This window comes from Meriones unguiculatus, chromosome 7 (genome assembly GCF_030254825.1).
Source record: "Meriones unguiculatus strain TT.TT164.6M chromosome 7, Bangor_MerUng_6.1, whole genome shotgun sequence".
Classification (NCBI taxonomy): Eukaryota; Metazoa; Chordata; class Mammalia; order Rodentia; family Muridae; genus Meriones; species Meriones unguiculatus.
The window spans coordinates 21,146,524-21,166,138 of NC_083355.1; the positions used below are offsets into that span (position 1 = coordinate 21,146,524).

General features: G+C 47.9%; 1 protein-coding gene across 1 annotated transcript; it reads left to right on the top strand.

The window, feature by feature from the left end:
• The first annotated feature begins 4,815 nt into the window (after window positions 1–4,815).
• LOC110563581 (keratin, type I cytoskeletal 16) lies at window positions 4,816–7,650 on the top strand. The gene is made up of 8 exons (XM_021660720.2): window positions 4,816–5,415; window positions 5,857–5,939; window positions 6,064–6,220; window positions 6,308–6,469; window positions 6,556–6,681; window positions 6,958–7,178; window positions 7,269–7,318; window positions 7,407–7,650. Exons 1-8 carry the CDS (start codon window positions 4,912–4,914, stop codon window positions 7,499–7,501), a joined length of 1,398 nt encoding a protein of 465 aa, XP_021516395.1. The 5' UTR covers window positions 4,816–4,911; the 3' UTR covers window positions 7,502–7,650.
• The last annotated feature ends 11,965 nt before the right edge of the window (window positions 7,651–19,615 follow it).

Genomic DNA, 19,615 nt, shown 5'->3' on the forward strand with positions numbered 1-19,615 from the left:
GTGGTGAGAGTCCATGGAGGGTCCACTGTTCATCCATAGTCAGTCTGCCCACCCCTCCAACTCCCATCAGCTCTGGTGGAAGCTACGGGCATGAGATTGCCTGCCAGCTCCCCTTTCCTGTGATAGACACAGCCCCCTGCCACCACCACACTAACTCCTGGCAGGTCTCTGCAGAGGGATGGATGTGGCGAGCCTCACTGCCAAGCTCTGCACTGAACTAGGAGAAGGAGGGGCCGTGGCCTGCTGGGACTCATGGGACTTCACATGAGCTCATACCTGGGGGGGGGGCTGGACAGGGCGCCGCGGTGTGCCTGACAATGTCTGACTCAACCTACATGCACTGTGGGTCCCTTGGGGAGCTGAGGGAAATGGAGGGACCAGAACTAGCGTGTTTTTGCCCCGGGGAAGGCTATAGGCTGGATAGAGAGAGGCTTCGGCTCCCTCAAGGGCTCCTTGTTTGTGACTGGTATGAGGGCCCATGACAGGCTCGTTCTCAGGAGGGGTCATCAGACATGCAGGAAAGAGAGGACCACATAGGAAAGACCTGACCCATCTGGATTCCTTCTGATCCAGGACTAGTCACAGACTCAGGATCTGGAATGGATATCTGTTCACCCTCCGGGGACTTCGCTCTGTCTCCTTACATGGTTGTATTGGCACCAAGACCCAAACACACAGCCCTGAAACTCTCCTTACCAAATTCTCTCACCAGCCTGGACATTTGAAGGACTTCTCTGTCTTGTTCTTTGAGTCAGTGCCTGGCACATAGTGGGTGCTTTACAGACCCTGCTGAATGACTGCGGTGATGCTTAGCAATCTACCAGGTCCTTGCTTTATTTCGTCCTTAGTATGCCTGTGAGACAGCAGGCTTGTTCCCGAATCCCAGAGAGGAAAACTGAGGTGCCCAGAGATTGAGCAGCTCGGCCCCTGCTCGTCCCGGCTCCAGGCTGCTCTGTGGCCAGGAGCTCTGAGACTTCTCTTTTGTTTTATCAGCCTTCCTGGACCCCACAGCTGCCAGAGCCGCCTCCTGCTCCTCCAGCCTGGGAATCCCCTGGGGGAGCTTGTAAAAGAGCCCCAAGACCAGGCTTGTCCTGGGTAACGCTGAAGCAGGGGTTGGGGCGGGCAAGGAGTCTACCTCGAGATTCTGATGATCCACTGGGTTTGGGAACAGCTGCCAGTTGAGGTGTGGCATTGGCCAAAGATGTTCCCTGGCCCATTCAAGTGTGACATGACTTCATGCCTGAGAAGGGGTGGGGCGAAGGGCGAAGATGGAGGAGGAGTTCATTGCCTGGAGATGTGCCAGCTTGACTGGACATGTTGCCCGAGACCTGTGGCTTAAGGGTCCCAGCTCTGACGACTTTGGGATAAATACACATCGTTTACACAAAGGAAATGTCCCCCACTCCTCCGCTGTTTTGGACCACCTGAGACCTATTCACAACCTTGTCCCGAGAGGATCCTTCAGAGGGTGGGGAACAAGAGGGCAGTCTCTTCCTTTGTAGTTGGGCTCCAGTGTGGAGGGGGTCATACTTCTTCAGGTGTCTCCTGTGGTGCATGTGGGTGGGGAATCCAGCAGCACAGAACTCTGTACCACCATCGTGCCTGTGTTCCTGACTGTGGGTTTCTCTCCAGTGCCAAATGATAACATTCTTCTATAGACTAGACTATGTGATTGTCTCCTATTCCCTAATCTCTGAGAGTTGGAAACAGTGTGTGTTTGTGTGTGTGTGTGTGTGTGTGTGTGAGAGAGAGAGAGAGAGAGAGAGAGTTGATGTAAACCTTAGCTTGGCAGTTAGACCTGGGTTCAAGTCTGTCACCTTTCATGCTGTTAAACCTCGGGCAAATATTTCACGTTCTGTAGTTGGGACTTAGTGGCTTTTGGTCACCATGATGTCCATTTCCATTCCTAAAGGACTGGAAGGTCTGTGGTTGGGCATGAATTCCAGGCCCATCCAGACATCAACAGACTGGTTGCCAGCAGATTTTGAGAATCTTTTGCCAAAATCTGGAGGTTGGCTGAGTGGTATTAGGTTTCTTTTCCTAGGTCTGGTCCCCAAGACATATATTTCAAATTTGCTTTTATTAGGCAGGATGTTAACTCCAGAAGGGTCTGGCTAACAGACCCTTAGCACAGACAGCACAGAAAGAATGTGGGTGGGCTGGCTCAAGGCCCTGGAACAGGGTATAAAGATATTGGTGGCAGCTGATTCCAGATGGACTAGCCCAGGGCCTCCAAAACAGATACAAAAGACAATGGGTGATAGTGGGCCCAGTATTTAGATTATATTAATGAAATTTCAAGACTTAGTTTTCAGGATGAGTGGTAGTGGTACATGCCTTTAATCTCAGCTGTCAGGAAGCAGAGAGCTTATCTTTGAGTTCGAGGCCAGCCTGGTCTACAGAGTGAGTTCTAGGACAGCCAGGGCTACAGAGAGAAACCCTGTCTCAAAAAACTTGAAGCCAGCCTTGATGAGACCTGATAGGCTAGGGTCAGATAGAAGGGGAGAAGGTCCTCCCCTATCAGGGGACGAGGGAAAGGGCATAGGAGGAGAAGAGGGAGGGTGAGTGGGGCTGGGAGGAGATGAGGGAGGGGGCTGCAGTAGGGATACAAAGTGAATAAGTTATAATAAATAAACATCTAAATAAAATAAAAAACAAGAAAAAACCTCAAACCAAACTAAACCAAAAAGAATTAGTTTCCAGGAAAGCCCGTGTTGAGGTCTGTTGTTCTTTACCTTAGCAAACCTTTCATTGTAGGGGTGCTTAAACCCTTAAACGTATTTTTGCATCTTGCACCTTGACTTGTAACAGACCACATTCTGGGCAAAGTGGGCTTCTAAGTAAAACACACTCCTGTCTAGAAGTGTGCACCCTGGGAGAGGCACACGGCAGGTGACAGCGTGGAGGAGGGAATGCAAGCCCCGTGACCGCCATGGAGGCCGTTGCTGCTCAGGTCCTGTGTCAGGTGTGTGCTCCTGCTTTCTTGCTCGCTCTAATTAAAGTCTTCACTGCTCGGTCTACTAATGTGCCCCACCTGAATTCTACTCTTCTCAAAGCCCTGGCCGGGAGAATGGTGTCAAGAGCAGAGGAGACTGGAGCCCTCTGCAGAGTATTTTAACCTCTGGTTGAGAGGCCAACAGACCAGAAGGAGACGTGGTAGCAATAAACAAGATTTCCTGCCCCAGAAGAGCTCAGCCTCAGGAAAGACTTTTTGGGCTCCTGCCACCTCAAGAGAGAAATGACAGGGCCAGGACAGAGTCCAGTGTCACGATGTTGTCCCTTGGCATCCAAAAGACTGTCTTCAGGCTAGACACCATCCTTCCTGTCAGGCCAAGGTTAGAGCTCCTATCAAGCATCTGTGGGCAGGTAGGTGAGAATTGGAATTACCTGGCCCCTGCCTGCAAGGCATCATGGGAGCCTGGAGAGTTCTGGCTTTGCAAGCCTAGTGGCAGTGGCTGGCTCCCACCCTCTCTGGTTCTTTCTTAGTCCTTCTCGCCTACAACGTTAATTCAAGGATGAAGAAAAAGATGTGAGTTTGAGAGGTGCAGAGGCAGGTTTGGGACAGTTCTGATGTTCTGGGAGCCCACTGAGCTTCCTTCTGTGTTCCTACCCTTGGTGGTGGGGATGGCTGTGTAGCAAGCATGACAGGTATTCCTCAGCAGTGCAAGGAAACAAGAAAGCCCTGTGCACACTGGATGAACAAAGCCACCAAGCCCACTGTGCACACTGGATGAACTGTAGCCACCAGGAAGCTATTGGGCAGCGCCTGGGCAGGATGGTATCCACATTAGACTCTGAGGTCCATGGATGGGCAGAGTGGGGGTAGGACTGGGTGCACAGGAACAGTATTAGGAGCAGGATGGAATTCCTTCCTGCAGAACATTGCAGACCACAGGGGGTGCCCCTGAGTAGGTGAGGGCAGGAGGTGGCATGGAGGAGCTGTGTGCCCGGAGTGGGTGTTCTCTAAGAGAAGGGTTCTTAGGTTAGGGGCCGGGATACAGAACTGGGTGAGAAAGGAAGGCAGGCTGCAAAGGAAGGATGAAGAGGCTGGCCCCGGGGGCCTCCAGGCATGATTCTTTGAGACTGCTGCATGTCGCGAGAGTGAAGGCCAAGTCGGGTGATCAGATTCTCCCGTGCTGGGCAGTGAGTGAGAGAGTCCAGGTGGGCTCATGGTGTCATAGGGTGTGGCTGCCACAGGGCACACCATTCTGGACATCTTGAGTGTCTCAAAGGCAGTTTCCAAATCTAAATCAGGTCCCATGGGAAAGGGAATCCTCTGATATTTAGAACCAGAAAGGACTGCAACTGCCCAGCCGGGACTTGTCCTTGTGGAGGGAAAGCAGGTACAGAGAAGGGAGGTGAAGGGCAACCTAGCCCTACCAAATGACGTGGGGGACTCCCACACAAGCACCTCAAGACAGTCAGGGTTGGCATCGGTGGGGCTCCTGCCACCTGAGGTTCCCACTGTGGGGCAGGGAGGCCTGACTGGTTGACTCACTGCCCGAGGATGCGACTGCCACAAAGCTGCCTGCACCTAGGCCTCACTGCTGCCATCTCCTCAGGCTCCGGGAACAGAAGCTGATTCCTGGCCACACAGCCTGAGTCAGTCTCTGATTTGTGTGTTTTTCTCCCTCAGCTCCACACCCTCAGAGCTGGGTGGGAACACAGGAGCCATCTCATAGAGGAGGAAGAGTCCACCCTGGGATGAATAATCCAGAGCGGGGAGTTGGACGGGACTGGGTGACGAAATCCAGAGGGGAACCTAGAGTCAGCAGACGGAGGGCCCCGCCTTCCCTGGGTGCATATAAAGAGACCTGGTGTCTGAGGCACCCACAGCATCCTCATCCTTCACGAGTAGCTCTCTTTCCTCTCATCTGCCTTGCTCACGCTCTCACCTTCCTCAACCACAACATGGCCACCTGCAGCCGCCAGTTCACCTCCTCTAGCTCCATGAAGGGCTCCTGTGGCATCGGTGGCGGCTCTAGCCGCATTTCCTCCATCCTGACTGGAGGATCCTGCCGGGCTCCCAGCACCTATGGGGGCATGTCAGTCACCTCCTCTCGATTCTCCTCTGGGGGAGCCTGTGGCATTGGGGGTGGCTATGGTGGGGGCTTCAGCAGCAGCAGCAGCAGCTTTGGGGCAGGCCTCGGTGCTGGTTTTGGTGCTGGATATATGGGTGGCTTCGGTGCTACTTTGGGTGCTGGCGTCGGTGAAGGGCTCCTGGCGGGCAGCGAGAAAGTGACCATGCAGAACCTCAATGACCGGCTGGCCACCTACCTGGACAAGGTGCGTGCCCTGGAGGAGGCCAACACTGACCTGGAGGTGAAGATTCGGGACTGGTACCAGAGACAGAGGCCCACCGAGATCAAAGACTACAGCCCCTACCTCAGGACCATTGAGGAACTGAAGAGCAAGGTAGGTGGCCCTGGTGGATAAAATGTTGAGAGGTCAGAACTACAGGGGCCTTTAGGAAGCAGCTTCTAGAGACTCTAAGACAACAGATCTTTGGAAGCTAATGGTCGGAGTTATCCAGAGAGGTGGCAGAGGGTCTCTTGAATGTCCCTGCCTCTGCTGGATCAAGGACCCCTGACTCTCTTTGAGGGTACCTTATGCTGCATGCTCACCTCCTTAAACTCTGGGCCTGTGACAGGGTTGGTAGCAGACGTACGTGCACCCCTACATAGCCCCAGCTGTGGAGAATAAGTCATCAGTTGTCCGAGAAAGCCATAGGAGCTGACCTGCCAGCCACGTGCTCACTGGGTTTGGGGAGGCTCCTTTTGCTCTCCTCTGTCTTTCTCCCTTGAGCAGTAGGGTCCCTGGCTGATTAGATTTCCTACCCTTTCATTCTCACTCTAGATCATTGCGGCCACTCTGGAGAACGCACAGCCCATTTTGCAGATCGACAATGCCAGGCTGGCAGCTGATGACTTCAGGACCAAGTGAGCAGTCAGCATGCTGGGCTGAGGACTGAGAGCAGAGGGTAGAGGGTAGAGGAAGAAGGGCATGGGTCAGGGGCAAAAGAGTAGGGCTGTCCACCTGTAGCTTTGACCTCTGTCCTTCCAGGTATGAGCATGAGATGATCCTGCGTCAGTCTGTGGATGCTGACATCAACGGCCTGCGCCAGGTGCTGAATGACCTGACCCTGACCAGGACTGACCTGGAGATGCAGGTTGAGAGCCTCAAGGAGGAGCTGGCCTTCCTGAAGAAGAACCACGAGGAGGTGAGGCTGCCATTGAGTTTTGGGATGGAAGGCCAGGTGTGGTGAGGTTCCCAGGAGAGGTGACGACCCTCTTGTGGTCTATCCTAGGAGATGCTTGCCTTGAGGGGTCAGACTGGTGGAGATGTCAACGTGGAGATGGACGCAGCCCCTGGTGTGGACCTGAGCCGCATTCTGAATGAGATGCGAGACCAGTATGAACAGATGGCAGAGAAGAACCGCAGAGATGCTGAGGCCTGGTTCCTGAGCAAGGTGGGGCTTCTCTCCTCCCTACTCCTGCAGGAGCCTGGCCAGGGAGGCTCTGAAAGCCTCACACCACCTCCTCTCTCCCGTCTCAGACCGAGGAGCTGAACAAGGAAGTGGCCTCAAACAGTGAGCTGATACAGAGTGGTCGCAGCGAGGTGTCCGAGCTCCGCAGAGTGTTCCAGGGCCTAGAGATTGAACTGCAGTCCCAGCTCAGCATGGTATGAAGCACCTGGCCCCAGGGCATTCCCCCTAGTCACCATCACTCCAGTTCCACTCTTTTCTCGGGGATGAGCCTGGAAGCACCGTGGAATCCATAATAGAGATGGAGAATAGGAAGGCAGAGTGTTGGGGAAACATTTTTCCATTTTGTCTCTTCCGGTTACTATACCATCTGGGGATCAAGATCCATGCATCTCTCAAAAAACATGCCCAGAGACCTGCAGAGACAAAAGGGAGCATCACCACTGACTGTTTCCCCTTTCCCTCACACACAGAAAGCCTCCTTGGAGAACAGCCTAGAAGAGACCAAAGGCCGCTACTGCCTGCAGCTGGCCCAGATCCAGGGCTTGATCAGCGGTGTGGAGGAGCAGCTGGCTCAGCTGCGCTGTGAGATGGAGCAGCAGAGCCAGGAGTACAACATCCTGTTGGACGTGAAGACCCGGCTGGAGCAGGAGATCGCCACTTACCGCCGGCTGCTGGATGGCGAGGATGCCCAGTGAGTTGGCCCTTAATTCCTGTCCACAGCCCCTCTGACCCTGCTGCTCCCAGCAACCTAACACTCCCATTCCTTCTCTCCACATCCTAGCATCTCCTCCTCACAACACTCATCTGGCCAGTCCTATTCTTCCAGAGAAGGTAAGGCTCCTGGCCCTCCCTTTCCTTGCCTAGCAACTTGCTTAGCTCCCAGAAAGCACCTCACTTTTTTTTTCTTTCTCTTTTTCAGTCTTCTCCTCATCCTCCCGCCAGCCCCGGTCCATCCTCAAGGAGCAAGGCTCATCCAGCTTCAGCCAGAGCCAAAGCCAGAGTTCCAGGAACTAATCTGCCTCTCTCAGAGCCTCCTGACCCACACCGGCCCCCCATCCTGGAGGCCTGGGACAGGACACTGTTTTCTTAGCCTGACCCTCAGCTGTCTCCCCTCCCCTCTGCTGGTGGTGGGCTAATAAAGCTGACTTTCTGGTTGATGCAAACTTGTGTGATCTCCATGTGTAAGCTGATGTGGAAGAGTTTGATGGGACCTCCCAGGAACTCCTCTGGGGTCCTCTCACTTAGAGAGGTGGAGAGAACAGATCCTGTTTCAGAAGAGCTTGCAGAGGCTCCCAGAAGTTCTCCATGCCAGCAGGGGACAAAAGGGGGAGAGGGAACACAAAGAGGGAAGATATTCATGTGGTGGACGATGGCCACTGTGTGAGGTCCTTCTACGGAGGACCTTTAACTGTCCTCTGCTAGAGACCCTGCAAGGCAGGCGAACTTAGGGCATTTTGGGGTTGGGAACTCCTGGGAATCAAGGAGGTTCTTGTGCCTTAGAGACACAGCAGGTGGCATTTGAAGCTCTTCCCCAGGTCTCCTGTCTGGCTTTCTGTTAATACTACTCTGCTTGTTCAGGCACTTTGAGTTCTGAACTTCAGAGTTGTGCTTGGGAATGGCTCGTCTACACAACACTGGATACCACACACACACACATGCACACACACAGACACACACACACACACACACACACAGTGATTTTGGCATTGAAGGGAAGGAAGGTAGAGCCTTGGGATGGCATTATGGCCAAGATAAAAATCTCTCCTAGCTCATCCTCACCTCCTCACCATATCCGTTCCTCCCTCGGGATGCTGATGAGTACCTTGGAGACATCTGCTACCCATGCTCTTCTTCCCATCTCCATTCATCTTTATGGATAAAACCACTCCTGGAGCCTTTTCCCTCCTTCCCAGGAGTTGGCTACATGTGTCTCTTTCCACCTGTCTCTCCTATTCCCACTTTCTACCAGATGACAAGAACATGGACAAGGTCTGGAAAACAGACCAGCATCCCCTACTCAAAGGCCTGTGATGGATCCCCTTGTTTCTTCCACATGGGCCTTTCTTGTGTTGCTCCCATGAGAGTCAACACTTCCTGACTAATTGCACTGTCCACGCCTCTCAGGTGCTGTTCCTTTTTTCTGGATGCCTTCCAGAATTTAAAAGGAAAAAAGAATTACGTGTAGGTAATGACATAATGTGTGCATGTGTATGTCTATATGGGGCTGTCTGAGTGTGTGTGTATATATATGCTTGTATGTATATTTGGTTGCATGTAGAAGAGCCATTTCACAATTCAGTTATTTGTTTCCTGATTTACTCTTAGATGTATGCATTCTTGCTCACTCTAATTAAAGTCTTCACTGCTCGGTCTACTAATGTGCCCCACCTGAATTCTTCTCTTCTGGAAGTCCATGCCCAGAGACTCTTGCTGGTGTCAAGAGCAGAGGAGACTGGAGCCCTCTGCAGTGTATTTTAACCTCTGGTTGAGAGGCCAATAGGCCAGAAGGAGATGTGGTAGCAATAAACAAGATTTCCTGCCCCAGAAGAGCTCAGCCTCAGGAAAGACTTTTTGGGCTCCTGCCACCTCAAGAGAGAAATGACAGGGCCAGGACAGAGTCCAGTGTCACGATGTTGTCCCTTGGCATCCAAAAGACTTGTCTTTGGGCCAGACGCCATCCTTCCTGTCAGGCCAAGGTTAGAGCTCCTACCAAGTAAAATACCCAGATCTCGAGTCCCCCAAAGACCAACATGCTTTGAGTCTGATGTAAAACACACGAGGGTCCTTTATTACAAACTCGAGCTGGGTGGCCTGCCCTTACAAGAACAAAGGGGCAAGTGACCCCCAACTCTGGGGGAACAGGGTTCTTAAGGGGTCAAAATGCAAGCAGGGAAGTATAGGTCTTGGTTACAGGATTGGGTGAAAGGTCCTAGGGGAGCTGACCTTTAAAATGATTGCTTTGCTTTTAGGCGCCAAAACTGCAAACGGTTAGGTCTGGCTACCTGGGGGACACCTGATCACCCCCTCATACGTGCAGGTTAGTCTGTAGCAAGGGGGAGGGGGAGTTAACACATTCCATGGGCTTTCTTAGGGCCTATGTGACCCTAGTCACACTCTAATGTTAATCTGGGTAGGGGGCTGCTGCTGGACTCTGCTTTGAAAGGACTGTGATTTTGCCCCAGTCACAAGACTTAACTCTTAAGTTTTCAAACCTTTCATTTCCCCCTTTTCAAGAGGAAAATTTTTCGGATCTTCAAGATGTGCCCAAGTTATTTAGCTTGGTGTTGGGGAGGGCACCTTTTATATCATTTTTAGCTGCAAGGGGGGGATCAGGGGCTGTGGATCTCGTCTTCTATAGCTGCTTCCATGCTGACCATGAGGCCGTTGACAGTGGGGCAGTCCTGTGTAGTCCGAAGCTCCCGGTATCAGTCTAAGATTCGTCCTATTGAGTCCATCAGCTTACACGCCTGTCGCAGGTGGTTCCATGGAAAATAAACCTGTCAGCCTAGACACAGACTAGGAACAGAGTTATTATTTTGAAGGGAGGGGGAATTTATGAGTTGGTGTTGTTTTCAGTCGTGGCCAGGTGTTGGTACTGTGGTACTGTGAGCGGAGCACCATTAGCTGGATAGTCCCCAGACTCTGCCTGATGTAGGTCATTAACTGGTTCAGCAAACATGGCCCAACAGTAAGCAGTAATATTATCACTGTGAGAGGGTCTAAGAGAGTAGATAGCAAAGTTGTCCACCATGGAGACGTGCCGAACCAAGATTCAAACCATCCTGACTTGGCCTCTCTCTCCTTATGCCTCTGTTCTAAACCTTCCGTGACTTTTGCCAGTGACTCTCTTATCACACCCGACTTATTGACATAGAAGCAAGATTCTTCCTTGAATGCAGCACATAGCCCTCCTTGCTGTAGAAACACCAAGTCAAGTCCTCTCCTATTTTGGAGGACAACCTCTGCCAAGGATTCAACAGTCTGTTCGAAGTCTGCAATTGAATCCTCCAATCTTTGGATATCTAAGTCTATAGATTGCCTCAGCTGTCCGTAATGCTTATCCTGGAGGGCCGAGGAAGTAATACCTGTTCCTGCTCCTGCTGCTCCCAGCAATACCGCTAGAGTGATAGCTGTAGCTATTATGGGTTCCCTCTTCTTTTGTATGTGATTCTGGTACGATCTGTCAAGGGCTGTCAAGAAGTCTTCATTGTTATGGTAGATTAGTAGATTACTAGCACACAGTAAGATTCTGAGAGCAGCTTACCGTAGGTGCAGGGGGTCAAGCCAGAGGAACAAGCCCACCAAGCATTATTGGGAGGTACTGCATATTGATCTGCTCCCAGCTCTAGAGTTAAGGTCTGGCTGCAGAGGCTCTGATGGGTGTCTGGGACTGTCCCCACACAAGTCCCTCTTCCTGAAACTAGCTGGAGAGTAAGTCTGGCCTGTGGAGGTGGTTGACATCTGCAACTGTTCATATCCGTGGCAAGGATGTAGTTATTAGTGACTGCCACAGCCTCATAAAACGGGGGCCGTGAGTTATAACATAACCAACAGGATTTAATGAGGTCTGGTCGAGTCCCATTTAGGGCTACATAGGTGTTAAGCATTAATTCCCAGAGAGGGTCAGACTGGGGTTCCTGGGAAGGCCTCAAGATTTCGTTAATTCTGGTGGCAGGAGCAACTGGAGCTTTGGGGGGGGTCCTTGTTTTTGGGGGAGCCTTGGTAGTAACCAGACTTAAAGGGTTAGGTCCAATAGTCCTTGGTGCAAAATCGGAAAGGAGTAACCTGAGGTGTATCATTCCTCCATGTCTTCCTGTCTTCCACTGTCGCAGCCCAAAGGTTTTTCCCTGCAGCCAACTGGGATAGTTTTTCCCCTCTTTGGTGAAGGAAAGCAATAGTTGATACAGGATTGAGTTATAGGGCATTGAGGCAAATCACTATTAATTGCATATGGGCAATTATCATATTTGGGGTCTCTAGTGAACTGGATAAGTCCAGATGAAATCGGTTTCCAACTGGTAGAATATTCCCCGCAACCCCATTTTGCACAATATGAGTCGGCTGAGGTTCCACAATTTTCTCGCCGCCATGGAGAATCAGCAGGAGAGGGACACATATAAAAATGTACCTTTACTTCCTGAGCAAAGCACCTTGCACGGGATCCTGTAGGCATGGCAAATGCAAGGTTGAAACTCAATTCAGGAAACCATGTCTTGGGAGGAGCTGCCCGAGATGCTGTGGCTAAGACATTACCATATTCATCCCACAGGACCCAGGTATTGTTTATAGGGTCATGTGGGTTCCAGGCAATAGTACATACTGTTAGTAGACCTAAGATGATGACGAGGCTTTGGACAGCTTGACAGGTAGGGGGTTGTCTGGGTTGCGGTGTGCTTTCCATTCTTGGGCAGCAGGAGTCAGGGAGTCTTCTTGGGTTGAGAACGGGTTGGTTGGCCTAGCATGCGAGCAGTGAATCCACACTGCAATTCTGTCGACTTTGATGGCAGTCGTGGTCGTGAGCAGGACGATATGTGGTCCTTTCCACCTGGGCTCTAGTGTGCTTTGTCGAAACCGCTTCATGTAGACCCAGTCTCCAGGCTGGAACTTGTGGGGTTCTGGGACCAGGCCTGCTTCATAGAGAGCATGAAGTTTAGGCCAAACATGTTTAGCAGCCCATTGGGTAGCTCTTACACGGAAGATCAAGTCCTCCTCATCTATCTCAGCGATGGCATCAGGCTTAAGATTAGGTACTGTCGGGGCTGGCATTCCATACATAATGTCAAAAGGAGTCAGTCCCAATTGATAGGGAGAATTCCTAACTCTATACAGGGCAAAGGGGAGAAGCATCACCCAGTCACCGCCAGTCTCCAAGGTCAATTTACTTAAGGTCTCTTTTAATGTCCTATTCATTCTCTCTACCTGGCCTGAACTTTGGGGTCTGTAAGCACAATGTAGCTTCCAATCTGCCCCAATACATTTTGCTACGCTCTGACTTACCTTCGACACAAAAGCTGGCCCGCTGTCTGACCCTATCAGATGAGGGAAGCCATACCTGGGTAGAATGTCTTCCAATATTTGTTTTGCTCTCCCTGAGCGGTCTCGTCCTTGGTGGGGAAGGCCTCAGTCTATCCAGAAAAGGTGTCCACGAACACTAGTAGATATTTGTACCCATATCTTCCAGGCTTGCTCTCTGTAAAATCAACCTCCCAGTAGGTTCCAGGTCTCTTACCTCTAAGGCGTGATCCTGGGTGTTGTGGTCTGTTCATGGCGTTGGTTAGCTAGCAGGCTTTACAATTAGCAATCGTCAATGGTCTTCCACGTCTTTAAAAAAGTTACTTTGGATTGTCTCACAGCACCTGCCATTGTCTTGGATCCCACGTGAGTGACTCTGTGGATTTTTCTGAGAATGACTCTAGCTAAGGAGTTGGGTAAGATTACCTTACTGCCAGCTGAGTGCCACCAACCACTTAAATGTTGACTCATGGGTTGGTTTTGTGCCCATTTTATTTCTTCTTCAGTGTATTGGGGTTTCTCCAGAAAATTTGGGTTAGGTGGCTCTGGCAACATCATTGCTAGGATGGTGGCTTCTGCTTCTTGCAAGGCAATATCCTTAGCCGCCTTATTGGCCCAATTGTTGCCTCTGGCTACTTTGGTGGTTCCTTTTTGGTGTCCAGGGCAATGAATAATAGACAGCTTTTATGGAAACCACAGGGATTTAAGGAGTTGTAAAATTTCTTCCTTATTTTTAATAGTTTTTCCTTCAGCTGTCAAGAGCCCTCTTTCTTGGTATATGGCTCCATGCACTTATGCAGTGGCAAATGCATACCTATTGTCCGTGTAAATATCGACAGCTAGTCCTTTGCCCAGCATAAGGGCTTGGGTTAAGGCGATTAATTCAGCCTTTTGAGCAGAAGTCGCAGGGGGGGAGAGATTGAGCCCAAATTACCTCATTCTTGGTGGTCACTGCTGCACCTGCTCTCCTTTGACCCTCATGGATGAAGCTGCTCCTGTCTGTGAACCAAGTGTGCTCAGCATTTGCCAGCGGGGCATCCTTCAGGTCAGGTCGAGTGCTGTGTACCTGCGTACCTGAGTCAAGATCTCTTCACAGTGATGCAGTGGCTGCTCCAGTTCTGGATCTGGTAGGAGGGTCGCTGGATTTAAGGAGGCAGGGGGCTGGAGAACAACTCGGCCAGAATTAATCAACAAAGTCTGATAGTGAGTCATGCGAGCATTGTTCAACCATCGATCAGGTGGCTGTTTGAGTACCCCTTCTATGGCATGGGGAGTGGTCACCATCAGATTCTGGCTCAATGTCAGTTTATCAGCGTCCCTGATGAGTAGTGCTGTTGCTGCAATAAAGCACAGACAAGGGGGCCATCTAGCTGCTACTGGGTCCAACTTTTTGGACAGGTATGCCACCGGACGTCTCCAAGGCCCCAGTGTCTGAGTCAAGACTCCTTTGGCAACCCCTTTCCGTTCATCCACAAACAGGTGAAAGGGCTTAGTGATGTCTGGCAACCCCAAGGCTGGTGCTGACAATATGGCCTGCTTTAATTGGTCAAAGGCCTGTTGCTGTTCTGAAGTCCAATTAAAATTTTCAGTCTCTTTTGTGACTTTATAAAGGGGCTTAGCTATGTCTGCAAAGCCTGGGATCCAGAGCCTGCAGAATCCTGCCGACCCTAGGAACTCTCTTACCTGGCGGTGACTGTTTGGGACTGGAATGCTGAGAATAGTCTCTTTTCTGGCTTTGGAGAGCCATCGTTGTCCTCCTTTCAGGATGTAGCCAAGGTAGGTTACTTCAGTTCTGCAGAGCTGTGCCTTTTTGGCTGAGGCTTGGTACCCTAGGTCTCCCAGGACTTGTAGAAGCTTTAGGGTACCTTCCAGGCAGCTTGCCTGGTTCTTGGCTGCTACCAAGAGGTCCTCTACATACTGGAGAAGAATAACATCTTGGTTGTTAACCCAGTACTCATCCAAGTCGTCATGCGGGGCCTCGTCAAATATGGTGGGTGAATTTTTAAATCCTTGTGGTAGGTGCGTCTAAGTCAACTGTCCGTTGATGCCTGCCTCTGGGTCTTGCCATTCAAAAGCAAAGTATTCTTGGCTTTTAGGTGCCATATGGAGGCTAAAGAAAGCATCCTTCAGGTCAAGGACAGTGTACCAGTCTCTTTAAGGTGGTAGGGAACCACCTGTGTACCAGTCTCTTTCAGGTGGTTAGGTACAGCAGGGCGAATATCTATCACTAGCCGGTTGACTTCCCTTAGATCTTGGACCGGCCAGTAGTCATTTGAGTTAGGCTTTTCAACAGGCAGTAGGGGAGTATTCCAGGCAGACTGGCAAGGTCTGAGAATCCCAAGACTGAGTAGTGTATAGATATGAGGAGTTATTCCCCTCCTTGCCTCCAGGGACATTGGGTACTGTCGCACCCGGCCCGGATCTGCCCTTGACTTGAGTTCCACAAACACAGGTGGCCGGTGTTTGGCTAGTCCCATTCCCCCTGTTTCTGCCCAAGCCTGAGGAAATTCCTCCAGCCAATGACCCAGATTTTTTTCATGACCAAGGGGCTGTTCATACAATTTGTATTCAGATTCTGAGCCCAGGTTGACTGTTAGGACTTGGATAAGTTTCCCTTTATTATCTAGTAACTGAGCTCCTTCTGATCCAAAATGTATCTGGGCCCTCATTTTGGTCAATAGATCCCTCCTCAAAAGTGGGTAAGGGCATTCTGGGATGACCATGAATGAATGGGTTACCCGTCCCATTCCCAATCCTACAGTTCTTCGGGTAGTCCGTGAATACTGTTTAATACCAGTGGCCCCTTGAACCCATGATTTCTTTGAAGACAGTGGACCCCCAGCCTTCAAGAGCACCAAATGTTGGGCTCCAGTATCTACCAGAAAGTCCAAGGGTTTCCCCTCCACCTTTAGGGTTACCCTGGGTTTGGGGAGGGGATCCGTCCCCCGACCCCCTCAGTTTTCCTCTTCCTCCATGAGTATAACCTTAGCTCGTGGCTTTTTCTTGGGACAATCTTTTATCCATGTCCCTCTTGTGTTGTTGGTGGTTATTAATATTTACTATTTTTTTTATCTTCTGGTAAAGCTTGCTGCTAATCTTAAACAGCTGTATAACCAAATCACCACACAGAGACTGGGTTTTTAGTTAACCTAGAACACAATGCTGGGCAATATTTACTCCCTCCTAAACCTCCAAGCCCTCAGTTTTCTAACATTTAGATTTCCCACATTATACTTGCTTTTTGTGAAATCTTAGGTCTGGTTCATGCTCCAAGTCCTCCAAGCTCTCTCCTCCTGCTCTGCTCTCCTTGTGTTCTGCTCTCCTCGTGCTCCTCCTCCTTCTCCTCCCACCCTTTCCTGTTCTCTAGCTCCTCCCCTCTTTCCTGTCCTCTGGTTCCTCCCATTGCACAACATTGTATCTAGTTGCTTTATTTGTGTCCTGTTTACACAAGAGTTGAGACAGGATGCTTATAGTGAGTATCACAATGCAATATCCAGATTGAAACCAGAGAGTTGGGGGTGGGGAAATCAGCATTTGAATTAACAAGGGTAAGGCATATACATTTTAAAGAACATTATACCAACATTTCCCCCTTTAAGTCCAATAAAAGGCTCCTTTTCTTTCAATACAATAATAATTATGAAATTATGAAAACTGTTAGGTAAGATCTACACGTGCAATGTCTAGTCCATGTGTATTTAGCACATGGAGAGTGTATCTTAGGAGAAAGTGTCTGATTATCCTATCTATCTTGATAAGTTTAAAGTTCTATACCTAAATTAACTTTTATCCTTATTGGTATAACCTATATAAAAAGATTTCTTAACTTCTAAACAACTTAATCTTAAATGTGGTACTGTAACTATTTGCTCTTCAACCCCATCAGAGACTTGAGAAGGAATAAAATTAGTTATGAGAGTAAATAGGAGATGCATGTTAGCAGCTTCCAAAAAATAAAACTGACAGAGACAGTTTGCTGCTGAACAGTCACCCATAACTCTCTATAACGTTGGAGCATCATCTTCAGCCTTCTGGCTCAGAATATTTTGACAGACTCATACATGAAGCAGGAACTATTTAGGACTTGCTTACTCTGTCTTGGCAGAGTTCGGCAGTCGACTTGTCCTGCATTTAAGCTTGCCCATTTTAGGCAGAATTTGTCTGTTGTGAAGCGAGGGTATTTTCTTTATCCGAGTGGCTTGTTTGCCACATTTGAAGCCATCTCCATATGGAGGTTCTTCGATGCTCATTATCTTCTTTCAGGTAGGTGGGGTGCTGCCAGGAAATGACTTGTCTCATTGTCAAAGAATCTTTAAATTAATAAGAACATTTTAAATGCCATATTCTATAGGTCTCTGAAGTTTTTGAAGACTACCTATCTTTATGTAATCGCTTTGTATACAAAATCATATCTATCTGTCAAACCTATGAGATATACTCCTGTGATAAATTAGACTAGTGTCTCACATGACTATGAGTTGAATAACTAACAATTAACTTGCATACCTAATATCCCAACCACCTTTTAATAATAGTTTAAAAGTATTGGAAGTAACCTTGACTTTCTATCAATATAGTAAAGCTTATACCAATGTATTAAAAATACTTATTTTTGCATCAATATGCAAAATCCTATACCAGAGTTAAAATTAACCTTATTTGGTAATAACAAATAAAACCTTAAGTTGAGTAGATTCAATAATCTACCCTTTTTTCTATTTTTATAAAATATCCCTGTATATTCCTTGTTTTACTTTGAATAAGACCGTTAATAATAAACATCTCCCAATGACAATAAAATTTCGTAGCTATAGCAAACAACCAAAAACATACCCAACCCCCTTTAAAGGAAATTGGTCACTGTTCTCATGAGTTTCTGCTAGCTGACATTGTGGACATGTAGAAATCCTGTAGGGGGCCCAGATAAAAATGGTTAACTAAGCAAGCAATAACATTTGTGGTCCAATAACATTTGAATGTTGAGAAATTTCAGGCTTAATAAAAGTCCTTTTCGGAACAGTCTAAAATGCTGGACCAGTTAAAATTCGTAGCTTTCTTCAAAGTTCTTTTGGGAGCAGGCTTTGATGTGAAACGGCAGTTGAAGAAGTTGAGGCAGGAACAAGCAGAATGCTGGAACAGGCAAGATGCTGGAACAGATGTGTCAACGTCTCAGCATGCTGAAGAATGATTCTGTTAGGTTTGATCCAGCGTCTCTGGTGTCCAGTTCTTTTGTTCTGCAAACATAATTTCTCACAAGCATTACAGAGTTCTAAAATTATAAATGTATGAGATGTGCAGGATGAAACTAAACTGTAAGCCAATTTTAATCTATATCAATTAAAAGGTTAGCATAATGCATTTTGAGGATATTATAGCCAAGGATTTATTGACCAAGTATTGTTGAAGTTTTTGGCTGGAGACATATTTTTTTATGTCTCAGTCAGTTTTAGAGTTGTTCCCATGTAAAGGGATTAGCAATATAAGTTACCATTATTATTGAACATACAATCATTATCATAAAAATAAGGTTAGATAGATTAAAATATCTTTTCAGGCTCTTGTGAGCCTGTTGTATTAGGCCAAGTTGCTACCTATTTCCCTAGAGAAGCCTTCCATTAGAGAGACAAGTTGGTTGCCTTGAGCAATAGAAAACACGTTTTAAGTAAACTTTACATAAACTCCTTTTTAATTTAGAATATAAGCATACCGTAGGTATCTTGTACCTGTTTTGAGGTTTAGCCCTAGATTTTTATATATGTTGTAGCTATTTGTCCTATCCCCTTGTTTATATAGAATGGGCAGTTATGCCTTTATAGCCAAACTTTATTTAAACTCCCTCTTACCTTTAGCATATAAACATACCCTAGGCATCTTGTACCTGGGCTTTACAGTGATAAGCATACCCTAGGCTTCTTGTACCTGGGTTTTACATTGTTTGTGGCTATTTTTTGGCTTGTCCCTTATTTATACAGGATGGGCAGTTATGCCTTTATAGCCCAACTTTATTTAAACTCCCTCTTACCTCTAGCATTTAAGCATACCATAGGCATCTTGTACCTGAGTTTTACATTGTTTGTGGCTATTTTTTGGCTTGCCCCTTATTTATACAGACTGGACAGTTATTCCTTTATAGCCGAACTTTATATAAACTCTCTTAGCATTAGCATATAAACTCTCTTACCCTTAGCGTTAAGTATATCCTAGGCATCTTGTACCTGGACTTTACATTGATAGTGGCTATTCTTTGGCTTACCCTCTTTTTGATATGGGATGGACAGTTTTGTTTTTTTTAAACATATGAATATAATTTTTGAGTTTTCAGGACTAAACTAGGTTGGCATGTACTTTGCTATCTTTAAGACTCTTGTGTCTTTTTTACATTAAGCATGACCAACATTTTCCCCCTTGAAAATGTCTCACGTTTAAAAGGATAAGGTAGTTTCCAGAGCAGTGTGACATTATCTCTCTTTACATAAACCTAAAAATGATGTGACTCCAATCTTTAGACCAGTAAGGACATAACATCTATTATTAAGAAAAAAGAATTTACATGGTAACCTTAAGGAAAATTTTGTCATTTAGAATCTTAGACTATCTCTGTAAGTGGCTAAATAGCAGGAGTTGCCATCCTGGCTTTTACTATGTAAATAAGTAAGCTTGATCCAGAACTCAGGAGATCTGCCTGTTTCTTTTTACTTTGTGTTGGGAAGAAAGGCATGTGCCTTCACCAACTTGTTTAAATATTTTTTCTCAAATTAACATCGATGTAACTCAAAACCTCTAAATGAAAGTCAAACAAAGAGACAAGAAATCTTAAGTTTGGGGTCAGTTGTGCCAATTTACACTGTAACAAACAAAGCCCAGCTGGTTATTTCAGTTGATGTTTCATTAAATTGGCGGACCCTTACCAGAAAGAGCTGACAAATACCTTGCAGCTAGAGAGCTTTGAATTTTAGCTGTTATTAACCTAATTATTTGGATGAGTACTATTGTCTGTAACTTAGTACCCCAATCCTTGGCTTTTTCCCCATTTTCTCCTTTAACTTTCTTGGAGAAGGCATGGAGAAGAACCAACATCATTAAACATATTGCAACCAGATCCATGAATATGACAGC